The sequence below is a fragment of the Halictus rubicundus genome, chromosome 13 (genome assembly GCF_050948215.1).
Source record: "Halictus rubicundus isolate RS-2024b chromosome 13, iyHalRubi1_principal, whole genome shotgun sequence".
NCBI classification, from domain to species: domain Eukaryota; kingdom Metazoa; phylum Arthropoda; class Insecta; order Hymenoptera; family Halictidae; genus Halictus; species Halictus rubicundus.
In genome coordinates, this window is record NC_135161.1 from 10,376,481 (window position 1) to 10,396,655 (window position 20,175).

Here is a 20,175-nt window from a genome sequence, read left to right on the forward strand (position 1 = left end):
ATCCGCGGCGGGAGATCTTTGTACATGAATCCATCGAATTTCGCAGTTCAGTTACACAAGCCTCCCTCTCTGTCTCTCCACAAAGCTTAGAACCCAAAAAGAGAGAGAGAGAGAGAGAGAGGGAGAGCTAGAACCAGAGGTACTCGAAACATTTCCACCTTGTGATATCGATCCCAGACCGGAAACGCGAGGCCGGTTAGCCAGCGGGCCAGTTTCCGGGAGCGATTCTCTCGTCAAGGATCACCGTTGCATTTGAAGGATATGATTTCACAGGGTCGGCGAGTCCTCGTTCCAAGTGTCCTGTCTGACTCAGGGCAAGCCCCGTCCCAGTGTCCGTTGGCTGAAGGACGACCAAGAACTGACGGCCGACGAGCGGCTGTACAAAGTGACGACCAGCGCGTCGGAGGGCCACGGGAACGTGATAACGGTGAACTCGTCCCTGAGCTTCCTGGGTCACGCGAGACCCCAGACCGACGAGATCGTGGCGAGCGACAGAGGCAAGTACACCTGCGTGTTCGAGAACGAGGTGAAGAGGGTGGAGTCGACGATGATGCTGAAGGTGGAGCACGAGCCGATCGCGCTTCACCAGCACGGCAAGGTCGCGTACAGCCCGAAGGAGACCGCGGAGGTGATCTGCAAGGTGCAAGCCTGGCCGAAGCCCGAGTTCCAGTGGAGCTTCGAGACGAACGCGGCGAGTCTTCAGGGTTCGTCGAGCGACGGCCACTACGAGATCTCGACCAGCAGCGACAACTACGACGTGTACACCTCGGTCCTCAAGATCACGAACATCAGCGAGATGGACTACGGGGATTACAGTTGTCGAGCAGCGAACGCCCAGGGCAGCATCACCTCGACCATAAGGCTGCAGCACAAAAGCGGCCCGGAGAGGCCGAACAACATCACCGCCATCGACATCGGACCGAACCACGTGGCGATCCTGTGGGAGCTGGGATTCGACGGTGGCGTGCCCATCAACAAGTACTACGTGGCCCACAAACGGGCACCTAGGGGTGACGAAATCGTTCCGCCGGAATGCGCCATAGCCAGGTCCCCGACCGACGAGTGGCGCGAGCTGGACTGTCGTATGGCGAATCCGTGCAACGTCACGAACCTTGAGCAGCATCAGACCTACGCCTTCAAGGTGAAGGTTGTCAATACGGTGAACCAATCGGATTACTCGGACATCGTCACCGCCACCACTGCCGTTGCCAAGATTCCAGCGCCGCTCAGGGTCAACTATGATCCTACGCGCGGTACGTTGGTTATCGAGGTACCCGCTACCTGTCTGTCCCTCGTTGCTTCTATCGAGAAGCTGGAGGGACCCTCGTCGCTAGGTCACGAACCACAGTGGAGGTTCCTGGACGAATGGCCGTTGGAGATCGTCGGGAAAGCTGCTACACTGAGAGACGGGCCCCTGGATGATCCTGACACTCTGGAGGACGAACCCAGGCGCAGGGTCAGATTTTGTCTGAAGGCCGACAGGCAGAAGTGCGGGGAGTACACCGAGGCTCTGAGTGAGTAGCTTGTTTCGTTGATCTTGGGCTGGGTTGGGGTGTTGGGCGACCTTGGTTCGCCCTCGTCTTCCATAATCGTTTAGCAACTCATTATAATTCGGACACTTGGAAGTCAAGAACATTGTTTTTGGTCGCATCAGATGGTCCATCCTTCGTCGCGCAATCGGGCGCAATGGCAACGCCCACGCTGATCGCGTTGGTGGTCAGCGGAGCTGTTTTTCTGCTGTTCGCTGCGCTGTTGTTGCTCTTTTGTCGGTGTCGCCGGAAGCACGCCACCAAGGCCAAGGACTACGAGATGGACTCGAACGCGTAAGTGTCTCGCCGAAGGTGTTCCGCGACTGCGCCTTCGTTTCTACGGGGGTTGAAGTTTTCATGGTGTTTGTCCTTCGATCAGGGTGCGACCGAGCCTGGTCGCGGGGAACGGCCAGCAGAGCCAAGCACCGCCGCCTTATTACGCCGAGAACAAGGCCCTCGAGCACAGTTTGGATCATGCTCTGGCCATGGAGGACTCGAAGACCCCTGCGTACTCGCAACCTGGATACGGGTACCACCAACCGAACCACAATATCAATGGTACGTACAGTTCATCGATAAACTGGGGCTCTGGTCTAGGAAAGATTTTAGACTCGTGCCAAAACTTGTTAGAAAAGATCGATATAGTCTGGTCACGTTTGTAGAATTTCAAGTAGGTCTTCGGGGCTGAATAAAATTTCGCAATATTCTTAAACGTCCTGGAAAGCCTTTGAGTACAGTGTTTAGGACCTGTGAGAAGTTTGGTACCCATAGAGAAATCGTAGGACCCACGAGAACGAAATTCTTCAAGCGAAAAAATGAGAAAAGATAGCTGAGAAAGACGAACAATTGATTCTACCGTCGTTGTTTCCGCTGATATTTTTACGAAACGTACACCAGCATATCCGTGACATTTTCCCGATTAAAACGAGCCCAAACACGACCTAATTCGAAGCGTAATTGCTCGTGTAAATCACGATATAGTCGAACCTCCATTATCCGAACTTCGAGTGGAACGCTCGGACAACAGAAACAGGTACCCGACTAAGGTCCTAAAGTAAATCTCTACCGATTTACATGATCAATTGTGTCGTGTTCCAATTAGATTGAACAGTTCGGATAATCGAGGTTCCACTAAATCGTGAATTAAACGGGCAAATGCGCGCCGAACCGTGTCGTGTTTGTACTCGTTTTAATCAGCAAAATGTCAGGAACGCGATGATAACGGATTCGTAATAAAATGGTGAAGCTGTACGAACCTGTAGGAGGAGAGTGGTCCCGAGTGAATCGGTACGGGTAACGTCTACGCTATCTGTCGATTTATGTGAAGCGATCCGATAGAGATCTCGCGCGGCATCCACGGGAAAACGGGAGGCTCGGGGAACGCCGGCGTTTAGGGCTCATGAAATATTTTTTGACGGCGCACGACGCGACGTCGCTGCCACGGAACCTGTGGGGACGTGCTCTCCCAACATTATCAAGATATCCGGAGACACTGTGTTCGTGGCCTTATCGCGGGATTGTTCGCGAGACGCGCCGCATCCTTCGTTCGTTCGCGTAACTGCCGTATGAATTATCCAGGGCCGTATAGGGGCCGAGTCACGCAACTAGGACGTGCCACATCTCTTTACCGGCGAAGATGGAAAGAAATGGCAAATTGCCGTTGCACTTTGCAGGTATACGGTCGCACTACGCGAAAAAGTATAATCGTAGGAAGTTAGACCTCGTTAAGCCAACTTTTTCCACCACCATTGTTTCCATCCTCGCGAGAACCAGAGAGAGAGAGGGGGGCCGTTGGAACATAACCTGTTCTCCAGCCAGCCTCCACGCGATTCGACCGCATTGAAAATGGCCCCGACGTCTTCCTACGAACCGTGTGTGTGCCTTTTATCTCGGGATTAGCTATCGAAACGCCAGACTTTTTGCGCCATTTTCCGAGCCTCGACGCGACAGGATTTATCCTTCGGTGTTGGGAATTTGCGATAGTTATCGTCGCCGGTCTTCTTTTTGCTGTGAATTTTTTCCCCGTGACCTGGCGTCGTGCCTAAAGACTTCCTAAGATCTACATTAAGTTTCTGAAATATTGTGAGCATGCGGAGCCAGTGCAGAATTGCATGGACGCGATTAACATTGCTTCGGCGACTCCCTCTTCCTGGTTCTGTGAATTTTATTCGCGCAGTCTTCACAATTTTTCTGAAGGTCCCCTAATTTTTCTTAGGTCCCGGACGTTATCTCTGAAGGTGAATCGGACGTTTGATAGTAGTTTGCAATTTTGTTTTCGACACTTTTTCATTTTTACTTCTCAAGGGGCTCCTAGCTCCTTTTATTTGACGGCCCCACAATTTTTCTGAAGGTCCTTTAATTTTTCTGAAGGTCCCTTAATTTTTCTTAGGGCCTGGACGTTATCTGAAAGTGACTCGGTTGTTTGATAGTAGTGTGCAATTTTGTTTTCGACCCTTTTTCATTTTTACTTCTCAAGGGTTTCCTAGTTCCTTTTGTTTGACGGCCCCACAATTTTCCTGAAGGTCCCTTTCATTTTTCTGAAGGTCCCTTAATTTTTCTTAGGTCCCGGACGTTATCTCTGAAGGTGAATCGGATGTTTTATAGTATTGTGCAATTTTGTTTTCGACCCTTTTTCATTGTTACTTCTCAAGGGTCTCCTAGCTCCTTTTGTTTGACGGCCCCACAATTTTTCTGAAGGTCCTTTAATTTTTCTGAAGGTCCCTTAATTTTTCTTAGGGCCTAGACATTACCTCTGAAGGTGACTCGGATGTTTGATAACAGTGTGCAATTTTCTTTTCGACCTCCAGGGCCGTATAGAATTTAAAAAGAAAAAGTGACTGACCTACCCCAGCACCCCCTTTTCATTTTCACTTCTCAAGGGTCTCCTAGGTCCTTTTGTTTGACGGCCCCACAATTTTTCTGAAGGTCCCCTAATTTTTCTTAGATCCTAGGCATTATCTCTGAAGGTGACTCGGATGTTTGATAACAGTGTGTAATTTTTTCGACCTCCAGGGCCGTATAGAATTTAAAAAGAAAAAGTGACTGACCTACCCCAGCACTCCCTTTTTCATTTTCACTTCTCAAGGGTCTCCTAGCTCCTTTCGTTTAGGGGCCCCACAATTTTTCTGAAGGTCCCCTAATTTTTCTTAGGTCCTAGATATTATCTCTGAAGGTGACACTGATGTTTGATAACAGTGTGCAATTTTTTTCGACCTTCAGGGCCGTATAGAATTTAAAAAGAAAAAGTGACTGGTCTACGCCCGGCACCTCCTTTTTCATTTTTACTTCTCAAGGGCTCCTTTTGTTCAAGGGCCCCACAATTTCTCTGTCTGTTCTAAATTTTTCACAGACCTTGAACACAATGATCAAAAGCTTCCCGAATTATTTAAAAATATTGCAGAATTTTATTTCTCAACCAGCCACCGCTTAAAATTGCAACAACCCCAGTCGAACTACCCTCGGGCCACCGTTTCTCATCTTTTCACTCGATGTACTCTCTCTCTCTCTCTCTCTCTCTCTCTGTTCAGACGTGCAATTTTTCTCGGAACTAAAACCTCGCTAAACCTTCGCTGCACCAGATAATTCGCCCACTCGACCGATCGGGAAAAATGAAAACGTCCGTGAACCCGCAACGGCACGCGACGGGTTCTTACTTTGTTCGCCGTTCGAAACAGCGATCGTGCCTTCATAAAAATTGCAACGGCAATTAAAACGATAGACGTCCCCCGATATACCTCTCGCGGTTAAACGATGACGGGAGGGGGAGGAGAAAGAGGGGGGGGGGGCCATAACAATAATTACCGAAGAAGCTTCGTTAGTTTAACCGGTGTTTAATATCGAGCCTGCCTCCCGCGAGCATTCGCTTCATTACTTAATGCTCGCCGCGTGGCCGTCGCGAGGCGATATGTATTTTTGAGCCCTGGACCGGACCCGACCCCCGAATGTTTATGCAAATTCTCGTTAGCTTGGTCAGGGGGATGTTTACCCTCTGCAGCCCTGCGGACGAACGCGGTTCCGAATCGATTTACGTACCGGCATGTTCGCTGCAAAATCATTTTTTCGTTGACACTTCTCGAAAATTTTCGAAATAAAAATTGTATATTCACTTTTATATGTCTTCGTCTTGACAGATTATAATCTACCACTATTATAACGTTATATAATAAATTGGTAGGTCGATCTACTTGGTAGATACAGTGTTTACTCGATATATGTCCAAAACCCGGGTCTAGCCAGCGACATGTATCGAGGTACTATTCTTTGACAGCGAAGCTCAAGAGGCTTCGGTTTGTGGCCCCTCGTGGTCCCTATACCTCGCGGCGGTGGGGATAGTTTTCGGACTTAAATCGCCTAGGCATTTGTGACATATATAGAGTAGACAGTGTGGCGGATAATGGACGCGACCGATAATCTGACCGCGAGCGATCAGATTCGGTTTGCGAGGAACAGAGGCGAGGTGTATAATCGCAGGACGTTAATTAACGAAACAATCGTGTGTTCCGAACAGGTGTGAACATGGGCTACATGGACAACAGCTACTCGAACTCGAATAACGGCGGATCGGTGAATTCGCAAGACTCTATTTGGCAGATGAAGTCGGCTGCCGCGAACGGTGTCGGCCAGCCCTACGACCTGGCCGGCTACGCGACCACCGAGTCGGATTACCCGACCCACACTCATTACCTCCCACAGAGGGAGGATTACCGGGAAAGCCATAATCTAAGTCGACAGCAGTTTTGCTCGGAACCATTCGCCACCGTCGTAAAGTCTCAAAAACACGTCGGTGAGTAGTATTCTTTGCCTCTTCTCACTCCGGGTCTCGTCTTTTTGCCTCCCTCTTTCTTTTTCACCCACACACCTTCCTCTCTCCCTCTTTTTCCGTCTCGCACCCTCTTTCCCTTCTTTTTTCTCTCTGTCCCCCGGTTTCTTTCTTCCGCCAGCTTCTTTCACTCGTGTTCTCTCTCTCTCTCTCTCTCTCTCTCTCTCTCTGTCTCGACTAGTTTCTCCTTTTTCTCCTTTTTCGCCGTTCCTCCCCCTCGTCCCTGTTTCGTTTCCGCGAACGGTTTTCCCACCTCACCCCCGTCACGATCGACCGAACGATGGACATTCAATTCTATCTGTCGCGAGTTCCCGAGCAATTTAGTCATACGAAAGTTCGAATCGCCTCGGACCGGAGAGAGGATATTTCAAGACGTCGAAAACATCTTGACAGGCCATTAAATGGTCTTAATAAATTCGGGGGTGGGGGGTGGAGGGTGGAGGAGACGGGGATGGGGCGGCCCTCGAAAGTTTCGCTGCGAGGACTGATTTATCGGCAGACGATCGCTAAATTGTTTCGATGTCGGCACGCTTCCTTGAAGACCACCCCCCACCCCCGCCAATCGGGGATTATCGCTGCGACCTTGAACGTTGATAGTAATTATTTCGGTGACCGTTCGTCGGAACTGCTGCCTCGGCGAAATTAATTCGCGAGAGATGTCGCCGTAGCTGTCTCAGTGCCAGATGGAAATTCACTAGAAAATTCCCTGCGCAAACTGTTTTGTTATAATTTTAGTTGTGCTCAATATTTTCTATGAGAGTTCGTGTACCTGTTTAAAATCATAGCACACGCGTTCGGAGACTCTGTGAATTTTTCCTGTCAAATTTTTTCAATATTTCCCAAAGGAAGTGCATTTATTGTTAACTAAGGGTAGGCATCGGAACAAGAGGGTGTGAATTTACTAAATTTTAGGGGGTGAATTTTATAAATTTTATAAATGTTATAAAATCAGTATGGAACAATACAAAATGAGAAAGCACAAGTCAGAGCACGTGGTATAATTAACGACCTACAGAATTACGATCAATTACGTTTGCAATGGACGACAGCTGAATTTTCCGGCATCGCAGCTACTCGCAACCGAACTTTCTTCGCGTTAGAACCCCGACAGACGGTGCCATAGGTTTTGTCCGAATTTTTTGGCAGCGCATCGAAATAATCGTGGCATCTACGACAACCAACGGTTCGTAGAATAACGTCGAAAAAGTTTAACCGGATTGGTTAAGCTAGTTTCCTTATTTCTCCTCGGCCGAAGAAAAGTCGTTCGGAGAAACCGCGTTAAAGTTCTCGATACTTTTACGCTCCCGTTCGAACGGTTGCAGAACTCGAAACACTTCGAATTTCCCTGCCGAAACTCTGCAAAAGCATTACACAGCGTTCCGAAAAAATTTGCGGAAACGATCATTTTTTTTAACCCGGAACAAACACAAGATAGATGCGCTCACTTCGGAATGCATACTCTAAGATTCAGAGGATTCCGTTAAAAGCTTCCCCTTCTTCAAGATGATTAAACTCTGATTATTTAAACTTTAAATTTCTAAACTTAGCAATTTTCACTGTTCCCCGTTTCCAGTACAAAATATTCACCGTGATTTTTGACCAGTCAGTTTGAGCCCTTCAAGGAACAGATCAACCCCTCCCAAATATTTGGAAGGTTTGATCATAGTTTCTTGCGAATCACTTTCATTTTATCATTTTGTCCCAAAAATGTACTTTCTTGAATGGGGGGACTCCTTGGACCATTTGAAGCAACTTTCTCCTTTGCGAAAATGTTCTCCGTGGCTTCGTTCAGGAGTTATTAACGAAAAACGCGGACCAATCAGAGCGCGGCTACCAGGTGGGCGTGACCGGTGGGCGTGAAGCGCTGAGCGCGTGATGTTGATTGGTTCCCGTTTTCCGTGAATAACTCCTGAACGAAGCCACGGAGAAAATTTTCGCAAAGGAAAAAGTTGCTTGAAATACCCCCGGGAATCGCCCCTTCCAAGGAGGTACATCTTTGAGACACCCTGTACACTGTCGAATTTTCTGGAATTAATCTTGACATTAGAATTCGGCACAGACAGCAGGAAATTTGAACCGAATCCAACAAATCAGGAGATAGATTAACCCCTGCTAGACGCTCCGGAAGATTCAACGACGATCTTCGACGATTCAATGACCTAGATCTTCGCGAAACCTCACGGGGCCAATTTCATTTTATACATCTTGAAACGTTCGGAGATCGATCTTGCCGCAAAATCCGATACCGATAGCTAAACATACGGGGCCGCGCAAACAGAAAATCAAAATTTCCAACGAACCTTCGCACCTCGGACTCGAAACGGTTCCCCGGTTATCCACGGGCTCAAACTCGAAAAATCGAGGGACGTACGAAGTTTAAACATCCACATCCCCGTCGTTTCCAAGCGCCGAGCATCCTTGGAATATCGAGTCTCTCCCGTAAATAATGAAACCGTCTCCGGACCAGGGGATTCTTCTCGTCCCGATTGAAAGGGTAGCGTTTCACGCTCACGAACCCAGCTTTTTCCTCGACGGAAGCAGCACCTTGTCCTGACCACCGAGCGGATCCTCTCCGATGCAATCTCGCCGGAGTCCTCTGCGATTCCGCTCACGTTCCCGGTGCACGTACAGAGGTCGGTCGGGGAAACCGCCTGGGTTGTGCGACGGAAAAGAGACGGATAGAACAGAGTTGGGACTGAGAGAGGGGAGGGGGGGGGGACATACAGAGAGGGTGGTGGTTGGCGATGGTGGTGTTCTCTCTTTTGTTTTCCCTGGGTGCTCAACAGCCTTGTTCGTTGTTTGCCCGACAGATTCGCCGTACGACGTGTCCGGTCTGCCGTATCAGGAGAACTACGACGAGGACGCGAAGCCGCCGCAGCAGGTCAGCCTGTCTTACGACGAGAGCCTCGAGTCGGGCTACTCGACCCCGAACAGCCGGGGCCGTCGGATCATCCGCGAGATAATCGTCTGAGACCTGCCTACCGGCTCGCGAGCCGGAACCACGCGGACCACTTGGCTCTAGCAGGAGGCTGCCGCCACCGGTTACCGTCCGGTGGATCCACAGCGAGATCCTCTTCGCCATCGGATGGAGATCGTGATCGAGAATCCGGTCGAATCGCCTCCTCCGCCTCCCCCGCCGCCTCCGCCGCTTCCTCCTCCCTTAACCTCGACGTACAACGACCTGGGAACCGCCGTCAACAAGCCCAGCCTAGGCCCGTTGAGCCTAGCAACGAGCAGCTCGATGCCAGCGGCGACCACGGTGATGACGATCACCATCGCCGAGAACCCCACGGCTGCCAGCCATACCCCGGTCAGGTTCTCCTATCGGGAAACCTACTCCGCGAACGCGTTGTCCTGCGCCAGTTCGCTGCCAGGTGACACCTACGCTCGTCGTGGTCAGAGAAGACCGTACGACGACCCGGAAGGCGCTCCATCGGTCCGCAGGATCGACAAGTCCGGTCTCCTGGGGATCACCGAACCGGAGCCTAGCGGACACAGAGTCGGCCTACGATCCCCAAGGTTTTTAACTGGCGTTGGCTCCTCGGGGATCGTCTCACCTCGCAGGTTCGAGTGCATCGGCCAGCTAGACCCGGTCCCGGAAGTGCCCGGACAGCCGTCCAGAGGGAACGTGGCTCCAGGAGCTGTTTCCGGTGTGTACCCCTCCGGTGTACCCGCCATCATCAGGGAGAATAGGATGGACTCTTGCGAGGCTCTTTCTGTGGCCACTCTCGGCAGACCGGCCAAGTCTTCTTCGTTCGACTCGTTGGAAGCCAGAGGACGATTAGAGGTCGAGAGCATGCAGACTTTCGAGCGGAGCCTCGAAGGGATCGAGTCTTCTAGCGGGTACGGGTCCTTCCGGTTTCAGGATGGCTGCGAGGCCAGGGCCAGGACTTTGGGGAGACTGTCCAGGCTGTCGATGAAGAGGGCCGAAAGGGAGAACGCGATCGAAGGGCTGACCAGGTACTCGGACACCTGCTGCAACTTCCCGTTCAAGGTCAGAGCTCCTACCGTGTTCCCTGGGGTCGAGGGAGCCTCTAGCTTGCCGATGACTCGCGCGACGACTACGCCTGTGACCTCTTCGACCACCACGTCCGTCTCCTCGATGAGGGAGGTTGAAGGGACTGGGAAAGAGGTTGTGGAGGTTGACGAGAGTCCTGTGCCCGGGGAGGAAAGGGCGGAGGCCGAGGGCTGCGAGCAGGGTCCCACCAGGAACCCGATGAAGGACGAGTCCTCGCCGAGGGGGGACGAACTGTTAGACAACGACGCGATCCAGACCCTCCGAGTGATCATTCTGTCCGAGCAGTTGTGAAAGCCGACGGACGGGAGGATGACGATGACGATGATCGTGGGACATGTTTTCTCGCCGACCGAGATATATCGTTCGATGTTGTATTATATTTAAGTAGTTGTGTAAGCTACCGCGACAGGAGAGGGACGATACGGACGTCTTGACGAATCTCGCATAAAGGCTGACGCGATGCCATAAGAGGCCATACTTTCGAATGAGAGGGAGAGGAGAGAAAGGAGGAGAGAAACGGAGAGATAGGAGAGGATGGAATTCGTGTGCCGGATGCGATCGAGAACGCTCGTCACGATCGCCCGAGAATTATTGCGCTTCGATCGACAGACCCGTCGACTATCGTGTGTTGTCTGTCTCTGTGTTTTCTTTGGCCGCCGCGGATTTGTTCACGGAACGCTGCAATATCTCTTGGCGTCTGAAGTTCAGTATTAGGGGCAACGTAACGGGGAGCCATCCGTCAATTCTTTCCACAGTACGTGAACAAATTTGCCGGTCGCCGAGAAACAAACCGAGCGAGAACTCGACGGGAACGCGGCCGGCTCGCAAGGTGATCGGACGATTAAATAGCATAATAGCAGCATTCTGAAGTTTAGTTCGATCGGCCGAAGTGCCATGATCTTTCGCGCAGTTCTTCGGACGATCAGTAGGTAGCCACAAAAAGCCCTCGACTCTTACAAGCCTAATTTAACAATAATTCTCCATAGAACTGTACATTTCGGCTGCTCGTAAATTTTTCTACGGCCGTTTCGGATCTACAACGATCCACGAGGATCTCAACGAGCGTGTTTCGATCCAGCCCGGCACGTGGAAGGGTCGGAGGTTCGATCGCGAGCGACGATCCCCACGGCGATGATCGGTCGCGTTCGATCCACCGACGCGTTACGCGTTTTGTACTTTTATATCGTGGACGATGCCGCCGATTCGGGCGACGAATCGATCCCGCGTGTCCTGGATCCAAGATCCAGGACACATCTGTATGTACCATAAACTCGACTGCGCTGCGACGCGCTTAGAAAATAAGCAATAAGCCTGCCGCTCCGGCAACATGGCGGCCTCCAGTGTTCGCGACCTGTGGCGCCATCTTGCTCTGCGATCGTGCTACTGGGACTCCGAGGACACCCATGTTAACACTGAACCTACCGAGCACAAAAAGTGACCGGCGTGTGTTGCTTTATAAACACTGAGAAGATTGACAGTTATGAAAATTATAAAATAACCCCGACCGGTGGGTTCGGTGTTGAATCTTTTAGAAAAATGTCGAGCATCGATAAAAGTTCGCCCTTTTTTGAGTCATCGGGCCACGCGAATTAAAGCAATCGTTTTTCTTCATTTCGTGGTCCCGTAAAGCTTTTGTCAGCTAGAATTCTTTGTTATTATAATTGTACCAGCGAAAGGCTAACAAGCTTGATGGCTCCGATGCTTCGAATCACAGTCTGCCATATGTATATGCCTTGTACAGTAAGTGAAACTTAAATTGTCCCAGTGTTATGATCGCGGGTCGCAACGGATAGTCGCGCGCAGATTTTCGATCGTCGGAGGTCGCGCGTGTTCCGGTAGCGGTTTCGTCTGTTGTAAATAACGGTAAACGTACCAGTACTTAACGAGCCGGGACGAAATAAGGTGGATCGGGCCCCACGAGGATCTCCGTAGATCCACAACTCGTTCCCCGCTCGATCCTCCCGCGGGCCGAGCGGCGAAACGATTCCGCAACCGGAAGTCCTCGGGGGTCCGGCATTGTTGTTTCACGTGTCCCGGGAGCAACTTCGCGGATCTTGGAGCCCGAACTAACGATAGCTACGCTTTTAAACGTTAACGATTAATTTGTTGGCTCGCGCGCACTCGCCGCGAAATCATCCCACCCCCCACCCCTCTGAAACGATCCCAATTTATAGTTTTGTAGCGATCGGAACGCGGCGCGTTTAGGAATCTCGCGTACGTAGCGTACCTTCGTTGAAGTGTTCTTATTTTTCTACCGATCGGCGAACGGGGAGAATCGGCCCGAATTGGCCGAGCGTAAAATCGCGCGTCGCTTCGTTCGCCGATGATATTCGTGTTCTCTTTGCATCATTCGTGAACCTCGCGGTTAGGGGGAGAGCGTGATAAAGGACCAGCCGGGATTTGTGACCAGCACGCGTTTGTTCCTTTCGACTTGTGATCTCATTTCTTCGCGCGGAGGAACGAGCGTGCCCGCTCCTTGTTTCTTTCAATTCCTAGCAACCTGTTGACCGGACGATCTTTCGAATAACACGGCGCGACTGACCCCCATCTTTTTATCACTCGTTAAATCGTAGCGCGGCTGTTTTTAACGTAGATAGAATTATACTGATCAGTCGGAACATTTTACAAACCAATAAACAATCTCCTACGAATTTCCCTTCGAAGCTTGACAGATTCCATCTGTTTCCGAATTACGCTCGGAATTTTTTGTTTTTTTTTTTTTTGGTGTCAAATTGGTAGCAAATACGGGGCAAACTCTGCTCCTGGCGTGGTCTTGGCGCCAAAATGACCACATTTTCCTCGCAGAGTACGGTTACTGTAATTTGAACTGGGAAAAGTGATACTCGCAAGATCCTTCAGATGACAGGCCATAGTGAAAGTTGTTTAATTGTTGTTGATTAGGGTACCGCAATTGTGTCTCCCTATTCGAGTGTAAAGTTGTTCGAGAAAAATATCAAAATTGTACTATAAGAGCCGATATTGAAGCAACACGGTTTTCGCTAAAGCGTCTAAATAATTGAATAGTATCCAGAAATGATTGAGAATAAAATACGTGAGTAGATTGGATTGATCGAGCCGGCTAACAGGTGAATCGTGTGGCAGGGACGGGGGGGGCGGTGTTTCACCGTGAAACCATGTCCTTCTTGAAAGTATTTCTCGCGGTCCCGTTAGAGAAACAGAGCAGAAGCTTCTCGTGCATCGACGAACTTCGATCCGTTCGAGGCCATTCAGCTGCACTCTATCCTGGCTGCAACTGCAGAGGCGTGCGGATTCGTAGACTCGAGCCACAAAGAAATAACGAGGACTTTATCCGGCGAGCGGAACCGGTGTGTTCCCCAGTTTTTAATTAACCCGTGACTCAACCGTAATTCGATCGGGCTGTTCTGATCTTTATCTGGATGCCGGACGAAGGCGAGGACGACGAATCGATTTCTGAAAGTTCAATTTGTTACAGCGAGATATGTAATTATATCGAGACGAGATCAACCCTCTTGCGCTCCTCCGATTTTCCGTTTTCGAACAATTGTTTCTGTAAATGATTGCTGTGCGATTAATGTTGCAATCTGGTGTACCCGTTCAACCCTGAGCATACCAAAGCGAAGTGCAGCGTTTACTCGATATATGTCCGAAACACGGGTCCGTCTAGGCAGGGACATATATCGGCCAGGAGATACTATTCTTTGATTTCTTGGCACCGCGGCAATGTGGGCATAGTTGTGGGACTTTTATCGGCTAGGACGTGTACAGAGTAAACGCCGCACGTTCTCTCTTTGATCTTTAAAGTATTTTCAGCGGTTAGTAAGGGGGAACGTGAACGGTGAAATGTGTCGAGTATGCTTCAGGTTCGAGTGTGAGATTGCGAGTGTAATGTAAATTTGTGTGTCGAATGAGAATGCGAGACGAGAATGCGGTGTGGTGACCAAGGGGAAAAAAGATCTTTTAGTGCAATTGTTTTTCGGGAGCGTACGAGGGCTGAACTCTCGATGGACTTTTAATCGGAAAATCGCGAGAGTCGCCGGGATTTCGCACGTCTCTGCGGATGTCGCAGAGGTGGACGAACGGCGTGTCGAGGACATTTTTCTTTCGCCGTCTGTACAAATTCTCCAAGTACAATTCCCCCGTTTCCGTCGCGTTGACGCGCGGCCGGAAGTAGCATCGCGGCCTCGAGTGGATTCTCGCCCGTTCCCTAAAACCGATTCGGAAACCGGATGGATCCTGGACGAGGACATCGTTTCCGGAAGCGAAGAAACGCCCCCGTACCTCCGTCTTTCAACGGCGAAAACCGACCGACCAAATACATAAAGAGAGAGAGAGAGAGAGAGAGAGAGAGAGAATGAGTGAGAGAGAGAGAAAGATAGAGAAAGATAGACGTGTTTGCGCTCGACGCGAATCTTTTCTCCCGCGAAAGCCGAACGCGCGTCGGTTTCGATAGTGATGATCGTTTTTTTACGCGTGTGCAAGCGGCCGCACGCGTCTCGCGTGCAAATCTGAAATTGATATATATATACCGATCAACATGTACACATATATATCAATTATCGTCCATTATAGTTACGATATTATTACGAATTATTATTTGTACAAATTTTATGTTGCGATATAAAATAAACGATAAAACGACAACTGCTGGGCCCTAGTTATTTCGAATGCTGATCGATCAATATTTGCAATTTACAGATCTGCTGGATTCGTACAGCATCGCCCAAGATAGCTTCTCCCGAGAAATCAAATTTCGGGATAGATTTGTAACATATTGCGTGAGTATAGATTATTTATTATTGATGTCGAAAATGGGGTGTCTTATTGCGGTGAAACCAGAATATGTCATTGCTACCAAAAGCTTAAAATGAATATCTTTGGACTTAAAATTACAATTCAGAGCACGTAACCCATAGGATTGCTGTATTTAGGACAAATTATCATGTTTTATATTATTTTCTCCCCGCAGCCGCTCCTCCTTCTTAGTACTTGTGACAAAAATGTTGTTCAGCATACATTGCACGATTAATTAATATACTTTTACAAAACCAAATGTTAGAATGAACCCTCATGCATGTCCCCATAAAAGTATAGAACCCAGCATGCAATCGTTAATTATTTATTAATGATTTTCTGAAACGTTGTCCATTTCTTTGTAATCGCGCGAATGATTCTTGCCGCATATGCCATAAGGTACAGTGCAAATTCCGGCACGATTCATTCGCTCTTGCTAAACCTCCGTACAGCGCCAATTCGTGCAGCGGCAAAACGCTCAAACTGGTAGACGACGTTACCGACAGTTGGGGGTTACCCTGATAGCGACATCTACCAGAAACTGCAGGTACCGTGTAAGCTTGGAAATAGATATAATATTTAAATTAAAACGAACGTGTAAAAGGTTTGTAATTATTTAAATTGCAGGAAGTTCCTGCAACTAAATTCTATGTGAAAGCCTTCGAGGATTCTCCAGTAATACCCGAGGTGCCTCAGAAGTCCGAGGACACACTCTACGTTGTCTTTAATTTTATACACGCCATTATCACTATGTTGTTTTCCACTGAAGAACTTAATTAATTAGTTATTAATGATTTTCCGAAGGCTTGTTCTATTATCGACGTCGATGTGTTGTTTAGTTTCGACGTTTCGCCGCTAGATGGCTATTGCGCTCCTGTCTCCGTTGGCAATGTTAGCACAGACGAGGTCTGTTTGTTAGTAAGCCATTTTTCATCAATTATAATTAGACACAATTATAGAGTTTTATTATAAATATTCTAAGGGCAAAATCAAGCATTTTGAGCCCTTAATATCCAAGATATTTCATTTTTTCACAATGACTACCTACCGTCGGTAAAATTTGGCTAACAGTTTGGGCGTTTTGCCGCTGCATGAAGTGGCGCTATTCGCAGGTTTAGGAAGAGCAAATAATACTTGCCGGTATTTACATTGTACCTTATGGCAAGTGCGGCATGAATCATTTGCGCAGATATCGCAGGACGAACAACGTTTCAGAAAATCATTAATAAATAGTTAACGATTGCATGTCTGGTTCTATACTTATATGGGGACATGCATGAGAGTTCAATCTAACATTTAGTTTTGTAAAAGTACATTAATTAATCGTGTAATGTATCCTGAGCAACATTTTTGTCACAATTACTAAGAAGGGGGTGCGGCTACTAACTTCACGGAACAAATGATTCTTGCCCTCACTTTGGAGAGCCTCATATATCCTCCGATCTTTTATTTGTTATTAAAGATTAAATAAACGATTACTTACTTGTTACGAGATACGCCTCGGTCCTGGCCGTACAATCTCGTGCTACTTTTCTGAAACGGGAAATGCAATAATATAACACACTACACGAACATGTTATAAATAATATTACTTATTAGATTCAGTCGTTAATTAACAAATTTACTAGAACATTTTCATGATAACAGATAACATGATTATTACAAGATAATATTTCTATAATATGTGTATATGAAAACACTATCCCCTCGCGTAATCGATGAAATTACAAGATTTCCGACCGTCTTCTTACAATATACGACTACTACAATTAATGGAAACGACATAATAGAAACATTTGGCAACGCGATACAAACTTAAGTACTATATCTCGACGTTAAACAATCTCTCCATAACATTCGGCTTGTCATAACGATCTCTACAATACAAATTTATCTTACCCGTGCGAATGCACGAGCAATCGAACTCCTGAACGACCGACCGTCGGACAGATTCCTCCTTCGTGTCCTCGCGAATGACTATCTGATCGTCGGTCACAACGTTAATATACGTCACGCTCAACGTTAATTCCTGATCGTCTAACGTTTCCCACGGTGGGAAAATTTGTACTACGCTCGCGGATTTCGATTCGATTCTGCCGACGATCTCGGGTATCGTCATGATTCTTATACGCCTAGGGTAACGAATTCCTTCCCGCGGGGGTAGAAGATTGAAAGGATCCTCGATCGCGACGCCTTCCAGGAACTGTCTGCTAAAGCTGCTAACGCATTTCTGCGCGTGGACGGTAACGCACGGCAAGGACACGTTGTCCTTCGCCGCCTGCTTGACCTGATGCCTCCATATCCTCACGAAACTCACTTGCCTGTTGATCAACGCCTGCAGTTTCTCCGACAAACTGCCCCTGAAACAAACCACAAAATTGTACGATCTGCGGTAAAAATCGCTGACGATACTGATCTACAGGAATTACTTTTTTGGTTTCTTCCTCCTTTTCTTCGTCGAGTCCAACAGATTGAACTGCATGACCGGATCTGTTCGCATCCGCTGCGAACTATCCACGCTAGCTATCATCCCGGACTCCGCGGACTTGTCCGCCTGTGCAAGCGTGAGCTGCGACGAGATCTGTGATATTTTCTGCGAGAGACGCGCGACCGAGTACCCACTTTGCTCAGCGTTGGAAAAATATGTCCTATCGCTGTCCGCATTGTTCGTCTGCGAGCTCGTGGAACTGGAAGCGACAGGACACGGAGACGAGGATCCATCTATCTGTACCCTAGCGACATTAACGGGGCCCGGAAGCGTATCTTGGGTATCCGCGTCCTCTATCCGAACGCTAAGCTCGACGTCATCATCGGTACTAGCTTCCGCAAAAGTATGTCTATCATCATTGTCCTCTAGAACTTCCTCTATATCCATTCCCTTCAAGTCTCGCGCGTCTCTAGGACTCTCCTCGATGCTCGGCCTCTTCTCCTGTGGATCAGGCGAGTCCTCCGAGATCTTCGAATCTCTATGAACCCTCGACTGCCTGGAAGCCTTCGAGTTTCCGGAAATTTTCGAGCCCCCAGAGATCGGCGAGTCTGCCGAGTGGTCGCTGGCGACGCATTCACTCTCGTTCATCTGTTTCAGACAATTCTCCAGCGTCTGCACCAACGCGCGACGCTTCTGAGTGCAGATGAAGCTCCCAGGACTTCCGGTTTTCTCCTCGCTAGGTAGAATCGTTTTACGGAGTCTCCTCCGTTTCCAGTGGGAAGAATCTCTATCTAAAATGGGGGAGTTCATTAAAACGGCTCTGCCGCCGGGGAAATTGTCGCCGGTGTCCGAACGTTTGTTCTCTATCCGATGCAGTGCTTTTCTCTCGCTGATGAACCGTTTCTTTCCGGTCTTGTACGGGTTTCCGTCGAGCACCGGCGACATGGGAACGTGGGACTGCTGGACCACGTGGTCAGCTGACTCCGAGTGGAACAGATTCCTCCGGACATTCTCTTTCCTGTCGTTCTCGCTGATCGATCGACGTTTCCCATGTCTCTCCTCGGGACAGTTCGCGCGTCTAAAGGGACTGTCTTTTCTTCGGACTCGCTTCCTCTGGTTGCAAAGAACCGGCGATTTAACCTTCCCGCGGTCGCTCGACCGACCCAAGACAGGAGACAAGATGGCGGGCTCGTTCGTGTCGGTAACAGAAGATAAGTCTCTGTGAGTTTCGATCCATTTCCGCACGAACTCACCCTTCGAAGTGCACGGTATCGCCGACACGTTGCGATCTATCGTCAGAGCGCCATCTCTCTGGCCCTGGAACTGTCTGACCACGTGTAAGGTTAGAATCGACTGTCCGAAATTCAATCGTCTCACGTGGCTCGGCTTCTTCTGCTCGTTACTTCCTCGTTCGCTCGACCTCGACGTTCCCGTGGTTTCGTTCATCTTCAGCAGCCCGTTCGAGTCCTCGCACGGCCACTGCAACAAGCTAATCGTTTATTATGACAGACATAATCTACGATCGTCATGCGAAGTTGCGCGCGCGACCCAGCGCGAACTGTGCACGACTGCCGCCGCGGCCATGCTTCCGTTGCCATGGAGACCGCGTCGGACGCTTCGCGCAAGCGCCGCGCAACGGGCAACCACGTGAACCGCGATGTTCAAACGCTTCCCGCCGGTTCTCTCGATTATCGAACGGTCGCGCAGTGTTCTGGCGCGAGCCAATCGAATTTTTAACACGGTTTCGAACGACCACGCGAGCCCCCGACTTGTTCTTCACATTTACTGCTACGGGAGAACTGCTGAAAACATATATACGGTTCTTCTGAACATTTGTTCGCGGTACTGCAATCCAATAACGGGGATTAGCAATGTAGAAATTGTTTTGAGTTGTAAGTTAAATTTTAGCAACGGGTTAAGTATATCGATGCATTATTTTCATTTTATTCTGTTTCTTGCAGTTGACGCTGGCAATTTTTATTTTGCATCGAGCAGTCTACCAACAACAATACTTTGTTTTGTTTTTAGTTACTATTTGGTGGATATTTGGCCGACGTACGAGTGACGTTTTTCTGATCAAAAGGAGATACGATTTGGGTTACACTTACTCGATTAATTCGCGATTCGGTAGAACCTCGATAATCAGAACCATCATTATCTAAATTTTCAGGGCATAAATAGTTCAGACTAAAACGTGTTACACCTGATACTGTAATCGAACACTAATTATAATAAATTAAATTGAATTTTTGAATATTAAATAACCGTTCAATTATTCGAACGCTCCACCGACTAGTTCGGATAGTCGAGGTTCCACTGTATCGTGGATTACACTGTTATGCAAGATCCAAACTGCGTCGTGTTTGGAGTCCTTTTAATCAGAAAAATGTGACGAATACGTCGATCAGTGGATTTCATGCAACTTACGGCAAAAATGAGTAGATGCAATTTAAAAATATAGAACGAGATTGAGATAACTTAAGGACATCAATATATAATTCTTTCAACTTTCTAGAATTATTACAGAAATAATTAAATGTGTATCTGGCTCTCCTGCCTTTTGCAATCCGTGCAGAAAATTCGCAGTATTAGTACAGATTCATCCTAG

The 20,175-nt window shown here is 48.6% G+C and overlaps 3 protein-coding genes across 3 annotated transcripts in view; 2 read left to right on the forward strand and 1 right to left on the reverse strand.

The window, feature by feature from the left end:
- Positions 1-9,336, forward strand: part of Ed (hemicentin protein echinoid) — a 33,825-nt gene extending 24,489 nt beyond the window's left edge. Inside the window, exons 3-7 of the mRNA XM_076798880.1 lie at positions 274-1,514; positions 1,655-1,823; positions 1,909-2,087; positions 6,037-6,312; positions 9,159-9,336. Coding sequence (XP_076654995.1) covers positions 274-1,514; positions 1,655-1,823; positions 1,909-2,087; positions 6,037-6,312; positions 9,159-9,319 — 2,026 coding nt within the window. The 3' untranslated portion in view covers positions 9,320-9,336. The remainder of the gene's footprint in view (positions 1-273; positions 1,515-1,654; positions 1,824-1,908; positions 2,088-6,036; positions 6,313-9,158) is intronic.
- Positions 9,337-9,433: 97 nt separating this feature from the next.
- Positions 9,434-13,246, forward strand: LOC143360228 (uncharacterized). Its single transcript, XM_076798890.1, has 2 exons — positions 9,434-12,471; positions 12,541-13,246. Exon 1 carries the CDS (start codon positions 9,434-9,436, stop codon positions 10,655-10,657), a length of 1,224 nt encoding a protein of 407 aa, XP_076655005.1. The 3' UTR covers positions 10,658-12,471; positions 12,541-13,246.
- A 3,493-nt stretch (positions 13,247-16,739) lies between these two features.
- Positions 16,740-19,120, reverse strand: LOC143360595 (uncharacterized). Its single transcript, XM_076799594.1, has 2 exons — positions 17,569-19,120; positions 16,740-17,499 (listed from the first exon to the last, which is right to left on the reverse strand). Exons 1-2 carry the CDS (start codon positions 19,011-19,013, stop codon positions 16,962-16,964), a joined length of 1,983 nt encoding a protein of 660 aa, XP_076655709.1. The 5' UTR covers positions 19,014-19,120; the 3' UTR covers positions 16,740-16,961.
- Between the last annotated feature and the right edge of the window lie 1,055 nt (positions 19,121-20,175).

Coding starts and splice junctions, on each gene's coding strand:
- LOC143360228 (XM_076798890.1), top strand. CDS start 9,434: ATGGAGATCGTGATCGAGAATCCGGTCGAATCGCCTCCTCCGCCTCCC.
- LOC143360595 (XM_076799594.1), bottom strand. CDS start 19,013: ATGAACGAAACCACGGGAACGTCGAGGTCGAGCGAACGAGGAAGTAAC. Junction 17,500..17,568: donor AGGAGGAAGAAACCAAAAAA/GTAATTCCTGTA, acceptor GGTTTGTTTCAG/GGGCAGTTTGTCGGAGAAAC.